The sequence below is a fragment of the Rhinolophus sinicus genome, linkage group LG11 (genome assembly GCF_036562045.2).
Source record: "Rhinolophus sinicus isolate RSC01 linkage group LG11, ASM3656204v1, whole genome shotgun sequence".
NCBI classification, from domain to species: Eukaryota; Metazoa; Chordata; class Mammalia; order Chiroptera; family Rhinolophidae; genus Rhinolophus; species Rhinolophus sinicus.
In genome coordinates this window covers 8,727,562-8,735,195 of record NC_133760.1, presented here as the reverse complement: position 1 = coordinate 8,735,195, position 7,634 = coordinate 8,727,562, and the positions used below count along the sequence as shown (strand labels likewise).

General features: G+C 49.6%; 1 protein-coding gene across 5 annotated transcripts in view; it reads right to left on the bottom strand.

Moving 5' to 3' along the window:
* Positions 1–2,712: 2,712 nt before the first annotated feature.
* Positions 2,713–7,634, bottom strand: part of PPP1R13L (protein phosphatase 1 regulatory subunit 13 like) — a 16,085-nt gene continuing 11,163 nt past the window's right edge. For all 5 annotated transcript variants that reach the window (XM_019754858.2, XM_019754854.2, XM_019754857.2 and 2 more), the window contains 5 exons: positions 7,347–7,478; positions 7,119–7,252; positions 6,858–7,024; positions 5,089–5,288; positions 2,713–4,275 (listed from right to left, as the gene is read on the bottom strand). In XM_019754858.2, coding sequence (XP_019610417.2) covers positions 4,237–4,275; positions 5,089–5,288; positions 6,858–7,024; positions 7,119–7,252; positions 7,347–7,478 — 672 coding nt within the window. In that variant the 3' untranslated portion in view covers positions 2,713–4,236. The remainder of the gene's footprint in view (positions 4,276–5,088; positions 5,289–6,857; positions 7,025–7,118; positions 7,253–7,346; positions 7,479–7,634) is intronic.

Here is a 7,634-nt window from a genome sequence, read left to right as displayed (position 1 = left end):
TAGCTGACATCATTTCTCCCTGTCCTCTTTCTTATCTATTCCTCCCAGTCACACCTGGCTTCCTGGCACTAGGCCTGCATTATTCAGCTAATCTGTATAACAACTTATCCCCAAAAGTAATGGTTGAAAAAACAGCATTTATCATCTCACCGTTTCTGTAGGCCAGGAATTGAATGCAGCTTCAGTCATCCCAGCTCAACTAGAAAATGATCCACAACTAAGCTCACCAGATGATTGTTGGCAGGATTTACTTCCTTGCTGGCTGTCATCTGAGAGCCACCCTCAGGTGCCTGGCACGTGGGCATCTCTGAGGGCAGCTGGTTTTATCGAAGCAAGAAGAGCCAGAGAAAAAGGCAAAGATGGAAGTCACTGTCTTTTATAACCTAATGTCAGAGGGGACAGTCCATCACTTTTGCTGTGTTTCATTCCTTGGGATACATCATCACATGCAGCCCACGCTCAAGGGGAGGGGTTACTCCAGGGCGTGAATACCAGGAGGCAAGATGGGTGGGAGAAGTCTTAGAATGACTGACTCCTGCCTCCTCCTGACCTTTGCAATTGCCCCTCCCTCTGTCTGGCTCTTTCCACAGATCTCTGTGTGGCTTCCTCCCTCAAGCCTTTCTCAAAGGTCCTTTCTTCTCTGAGGCCTTCTTTGTTGTTTTTTTCGTCTTGTTTTTTTAAAACTTTTATTTATTTAAGTGTGTTTTTCCAGGACCCATCAGCTCCAAATCACGTAGTTGTTTCAATCTAGTTGTGGAGGGCGCAGCTCACAGTGGCCCGTGTGGGGATCGAACCGGCAAACTTGTTGTTAAGAGCACTGCGCTCTAACCAACTGAGCTAACCAGCAGCCCCTCTGAGGCCTTCTTTGACCACCTTTAAATTGCAATACTCCCTAGGTAGGCTGAATAATTGTCCCCAAAGATCTCCAGGCTCTGATCCCTGATACCGGTCAATGTCACTTTGTGTGGTAAAGGGTCTTTGTAGGTGTGATGAAGTTAAGGATCTTGAGATATCCAGGTGCTCCTTAACAGTAATCACAAATGTCCTCAAAAGAGGGAGATTAGACAGAAACAGAAGCAATGTGACACTGAAGCAAGATGCTCCGCTGCAGGCTTTGAAGATAGAGCAAGGGGGCAGAGCCAAGGAATGCAAGGAATGCAGCTGTGGAAGCTGGACAAGGCAAGGAAACAGATTCCCCCCTTAGTGATCCGAGGGTGTGCGGCTCTGCCAACACTTTGATTTCAGCGCTGTGAAACTGAGTTGGACTTCTGATCTTCAGAAGTGTGAAAACATAAATGTGTGTTGTTTTAAGCCACTGAGTTTGGGGTCATTTGTTACAGCAGCGATAGGAAACTAATACACATCACATATACCCCAATATAGTCATGTGATGTGTTTCAGTCAACGACCAACTGCATGTACGACGATGGTCCCATAAGATTATAATATCGTTGAAAAATTCCTATCGCCTAGTGATATCGTAGCCATCCTAACATCATAGAGCAATGACTTACTCAGGTGTGTGTGGTGATGCTCGTGTAACCACCTACTGCACTGCAGCTTATAGCACAATTATGTACAGTACATAATACTTGATAATGATAATAAACAATTATGCTACTGGTTTATGTATTTACTATACTATACTTTTAATCATTATTTTAGAGTGTACTCCTATTTATTAAAAAAAAAAAAAAAAAGCGTGCTGTAAACAGTATGCTGTTAGGCCAGCAGCAGCCTCAGACATCTCGTTTACCGCATCTACTGATTGCACCATTTTCCCTGGTGCTTGATTTAATCTTGTGTTTTTGTACAGCAACATACTGTGCAGGCTTATAGCCTGGGAGCAATAGGCTAACCATACAGTTAGGTGTGTGGCAGGATGCACCGTCTAGGTTTGTTTAAGTGCACTCTATGATATTTGCACCATGATGAAATCTCCTAACGACGAATTTCTCAGATCGCATCCTTGTTGTTAAGTGGTACAGATATAATGATGCCCTCTCAGGAATTGCTGCAGGTTCATTCCATTGGAATAGAATCCAAATCTTTCAGGAGTTGATAATTTTTTAGGTAAGATGATGCATACATAGGAGATGTTTTTTCACTAATTTCTACTTTCGTAGAATTTGGAAAATTTTCAGAAATTTTTAATATAAATAGTATATTCAGTTAACTGTTCACATCACAATGCTTAAAGAAAATCAAACATCACAAATATAAATAAGTTCCTCTGGGCATTTTTTTTTATTCCTTTTTAGTCTCAATGCATACAAAGATAACTACTATCTAAAACTTAGTGATTTTTTTCTTTTTTTAATTGGGGAAGGAGAACAGGACTTTATTGGGGAACAGTGTGTACTTCCAGCACTTTTTTTTCCAAGTCAAGTTGTTGTCCTTTCAATCTTAGCTGTGGAGGGTGCCATTCAGCTTCAAGTTGTTGTCCTTTCAGTCTTAGTTGTGGAGGGCGCAGCTCAGCTCCAGGTCCAGTTGCTGTTGCTAGTTGCAGGGGGCGCAGCCCACCATCCCTTGCGGGACTCGAGGAATCGAACTGGCAACCTTGTGGTTGAGAGCCCACTGGCCCATGTGGGAATCGAACCGGCAGCCTTCAGAGTTAGGAGCATGGAGCTCCAACCACCCGAGCCACCGGGCCGGCCCCAAATTTAGTGATTTTTTTAAATTCTCCTCCTTAAGCTGGCTTGCACTATTAAAAAAAAAATCACCTCACTCCACATTCTTTGTGGGGAAAAAAACAAACCAGTTTACCCATTTCTGTTTATTAAGGACAATTTCAAATGGACACCGAAGTTGAGAGAATAGCATAATGAAGCTCCACATACACGAAGCTTCATCGATTTCCAACTCAGGGCCCATCTTGCTCTGTCTACGCCCTAACCACTTCCCCTCCTACCAGTCAATTATTTTGAAGCAAATAGCAGACATCCTATCTTTTCATCCATAAGTATTTCAGAAGGTACCCGAGGAATGCAGGCAGCTTGTAGAACCTGGAAAAAGCAAGGACAGGGCTTCCCCCCTAGAGACATTAGTGGCTAGTGTGATTGAGGAACTGAATCTTTAATTTTTATTGAATTTTAATTAATGTAAATTTAAATAGTCACATGAGGTTGGTGGCGACTGTACTGGACAGCGAAGACAATGACAGTACTGTAGCTTTATGTTTTGTCAAACAACAAACAGAAAAAGAGAGAGGTGCTCATGCTTTATCAAAAATCCTCAAGGAGCAGTTTATGAAATAAAGAAGTAGGGCAGAAGCAAAGGAAAGTCATTCTTTAGGGTCGCACCCTCAACAAGTCCACATGGAGCTCCAGTAGACAAAGCCCGTCGGAGACATCTCACAATCCATAATGTCAACACACAGAAGGGAACAATCCATCATGAGTTAGAACCAGAAGACACAACAGAATACAGGTGACGGTCCCAAACGTCAGATGACAGAATTATCAGACAGGTACTACAAAATTACTATGCTTAAAATGTTTGAAGACTTAAAAGAATCCAAAAAATGAAAGAATATCAAGACACACCACACACACACACACACACACACACACACACACACACACACACAGCAGACATATTTGAAAGAGGAAGGATGGGATTTACAAGGCTACTTTAAGACTGGTTTGCCCAAAATAGTAACAGTGATGAGCATTTAAGTCAGGACAGAATCTAGAAGGAAGTCCATTTCTGTGCAAACTACCTTTATTTATAAAGAAAAACTTCCCCATTTTGTTATAAAACCAGCACCAAATGAAGGCACTTGGTTGGGGGAGATCCTGGGAGAGAGAACAACCTGCCTCATCTGCCCCCACTGCTGGGAGAAATGGGGGCAGAGGTGACTCCCAGGTAAAGCCCGTGGAGGCGACCCATCCCAGGCTTCAGGAGGATGGTAGGTTGGCTTGCTTTGAGGGGTTGGGGGAGGGGGTGGTAGTAGAAGTAGGGGGCACTTTGGATGGGATCTGATTTGGCAAATGGGGTTCTCTTTTGTCCCCAGTGATTCCACAACGACCTCCCACGGCTAAGACAGGTTTCTAAAGTTAAGGCTGGGGTTCTCCTTCCCCCTGGGCTTCCAGGGAAGCAGAGAGCAGGTGACAAAGGACCCCCACCCCTGCAGGGCTTGGGGCGCAGGGAGGTGCAGCAGTAAAACAGCAGGAAGTCTGGAGTGAAGGCAGGGCTGCTTCCTCCTGTCTCCCTTGAAAACGTCCTTGTCTCCAGCTAGACCTTATTCCTCTGAGTCTTCACCCTGGGGAAGAGCTGAGGGACGACAGGAGCTTCAGACACCAGGAGCTCCCATCCCCTGATTCCACCCCCAAATTGGAGTCACCTATCCACCCCAAACACATGGACTGTCTCCATCATCCCATTTCTTCCTAAGGGCTCCCTCAGCATCTCCCACACCACTCTGGAATTCCCCGAGTCCCCTGTCACCTCCAGGCACCAGATGGGGCCTTCCAATCAGCAGCCTGCTTGATGAAATGGCATATTCTGAGTCTCCTACCCTGCCTCTCCCTACCTCCTGGCTGTTTGGTTGGGACCCACCTCCACCCATCCCTAAATCAAAAGATTCTTCTCTCCGAGGCATATAATGGGATCTTCCTGATGTCTGCCCCTAATGTAGTGGAATCTCCCTCAATTCTACCATAATTGTATTAATGAATTCTTCCTTACCCTGCCCAATGCAGTGTAAAAAAAACTTCCACACCTGTAAAATACAATTCTTTAACTTTCCTCTGCACTAAAATATATTTCATTGATCCTCTTGGCTAAAATTCTTTACTTCCCATTAATATAATTAGGGATAATAAAAAAAATTTGAGCATGACCAATCAAATAACCAGTAAGGCAATATTGGTACGTATCCCAGGAAGTACCACCAGTAAGGGGCTCTCCCTTATCGCCCCATTATTATAATGGGGTTTTCCTCTCCTCCCCCCAACCGACAATAGATTCTTCTGAACCCCCCCTCCGCCTATGTAATGGACTGTCCGTCTTGCCCCTTTTTCCTGTGACCACCCCTTTCCCCAAACAGCCACCAGGAAGCCCGCACTGTATCTCCTCTGGGCTCACCCCGAAGTAGTTACGGGGCACGTAGCCCTCCTGGCCATGCAGCGTGGCCCACCACCAGTCCGTCTCCTCCGGCCCGTCCCTCCGGAGCACGGTGACTGACTCGCCCTCCCGGAAGGACAGCTCGTCTCCGAACTCAGCGCTGTAGTCCCAGAGGGCGTACACCAACCCGTTGTACATCAGCCCCATGCTCTGCTCCACGTCTGAAACCCGAAACGGCAGGGATCCTGAGCGCCTGGTCCAGGGGGACCAGGTACATTCAGGAACACGAGGCACTCTGAGGACAGGGAGAGGCCCCAGAATTTGGCGCCTGCCCCAGCTAGGATTCCGGGGCTCGTCTCTTCAAGTAGAGATGAGCCACTTGAAAAGTTGTGTACCCCTGTCTGGATAGGGGCACCTAAACTAGAGTCAGCTGCCAGGACTGGCAATTTCTAAAATTCGAGAACATTGGGGTGCATCAACCTGGGCCACCAGCCCCCGAGGCAGGGTCATTGGTCCCCATTCCCTCTTGTACACTGTTAAGTCCCCATGTCACTCCCAGACATACAGTCAGCGACAGCCCCCCACAAAGTGGTACAGTATCCACAGAGGACTCAACACCTCCTTCAGAAGGTACAGCCCTATTCCACCTCCTCCAGGTGGTACCCTCTCCTCCTTTCCAGATGGTGCAGTCCACACTGCTCCCCCTTCCCAAGTGATAGTCTCCAAAAAGGATGCATTAACTTGTCCAGATGGTACAGCTCACCTGAAATAGCCCCACACTCTTGGTAAAATTTTCATCCAGGATTTCGCCCCCTTTCCAGATGGAATAATCCACCATGATCCCTCTATTGATTCAGTCACCATGTTCCACCAGGTGTGCTGTCCAATCTCTACTTCACCCTCACAGAACTCCCACGTGGCAGACAGGTAGGACAGTACACTACCCGTGACAAAGGTGTAATGGCCCAATCCTCTTCCCCCCAGTTTACAGCCCTTTCTCTCTTCAGTGAAGGGTCCAATCCCACTCGGCCGCTACTCACCTGTAAGGCAGGTGTTACAGCCCCATGGCTCTCACCCACTTTCTACACAGCAGGCTGTTGTGTAGCCCCTCTAGGCTCCCCTCTTACAGCCTGCCTTACTCCAGTTCTGCGAGGTTCTTAACACTGCCCTCTGATACAATTTGCCCCTCCAGGTGTGCAGTACAGACCCTATGCACACCTCCGTAGTACAGCCTACCTAGTTCCTCCCATTACCTGGTTGGGTGATGTCGCCCCCCACTCCTGGAGGTATATGGTACAGCCTCCTGTCACCCTACAAATGGAAAAATCTCCAAGCCCCTCCGAAGAAACCAGTCAGTTTACCTGACAGCTGTGTAGTAATGATAGCTCCTACAGGTAGCACAGCCCACCTGCCCAGCCCTATGCCAGGTAGATGCTATAGGGCTCCCCATACACGCAGGTGAGAAAGTAGATGAACAGCGCAATCTCTCCAACCACTCTTCTCCCCACAGGTGTCCAGCTTGCATGGCACAACCACTATGAACCCCTCTCCCTTGAGGTGCCCCCGCCCCTGCTTGCATCTGCAGAGGCCCAGTTCTCCCCCCGCAGGTAGTCCTTCCCGCCTCCCCCTCCCTCTGCGATCCTGTCACATAGTTGGAAGGGCCTGAGTCCTCTCTCTCCGGAATGGCAATCGGCCGCCTCCACCTCCACCCCCCCACCAACACCTGCCAGCTGAGCGGCCCAGTCTCCACGACCTCCTCCCCCGAGAGGTTGCCCAGCCCTGCCTCGCACCTGCCAGGTAAGTGGCGCAGTCCGCATAACCCTCGCGGTAGGGGTCGCACTTTTCGATGGCGGTGGCACCATCGCTGAGCGTGGTGGCGAAGATGGCCGCGCCGTGCTGCACCAGCGCCGTGCAGATGGCCGTGTCGTTGCACGAAGCCGCGCAGTGCAAAGGTGTCCTAGGCGTGGGAGGCAGGCGTGAGCGGCCGTTCACCTGCCTGCAGGGGCCCCGGCCCGCAGCGCTGTCCCCGCCCCACGCGGGTCCGGGCTCACCAGCCGTGGCTGTCGGGGGAGTTGACGTTGGCGCCGGCCGCGATGAGGAAGTCCACGATGGGGTAATTGGCACCGCAGATGGCGTTGTGCAGGGCGGTGATGCCCTCCTCGTTCGGCTGGCTCGGGTCGTTCATCTGGGCAGACAGAGGCGGACCAGGAGACTCAGTACCCGCTGCGCTCCCGCGTTCACCGCCCCACCCCGCCATCCCTGCTCCCCGCAGCACTCACCTCCTTTACCGCCTGCTGTACCACGTCCAGTTCCCCGGTCAGCGCCGCGTCCAGCAGCAGCACGAGCGGGTTGAGACGCGCGCGGCGGGCCTTTCGCGGAGAGCCCGCCTTCCGCAGCACCGAGCGCATCTCCTGGGGGAACACGGCGCGAGGCTTCAGGGACTTGAGGCAGGGATTGTTAATATATCCATTATCAGAGGGGTAAACGGGGGTTCAGGGACTAAGCGGCAGCTGCCCCAGCTCATCCAACTAGATGGGTTACAGCTGGGATTGCAACCTAAGGAGGTA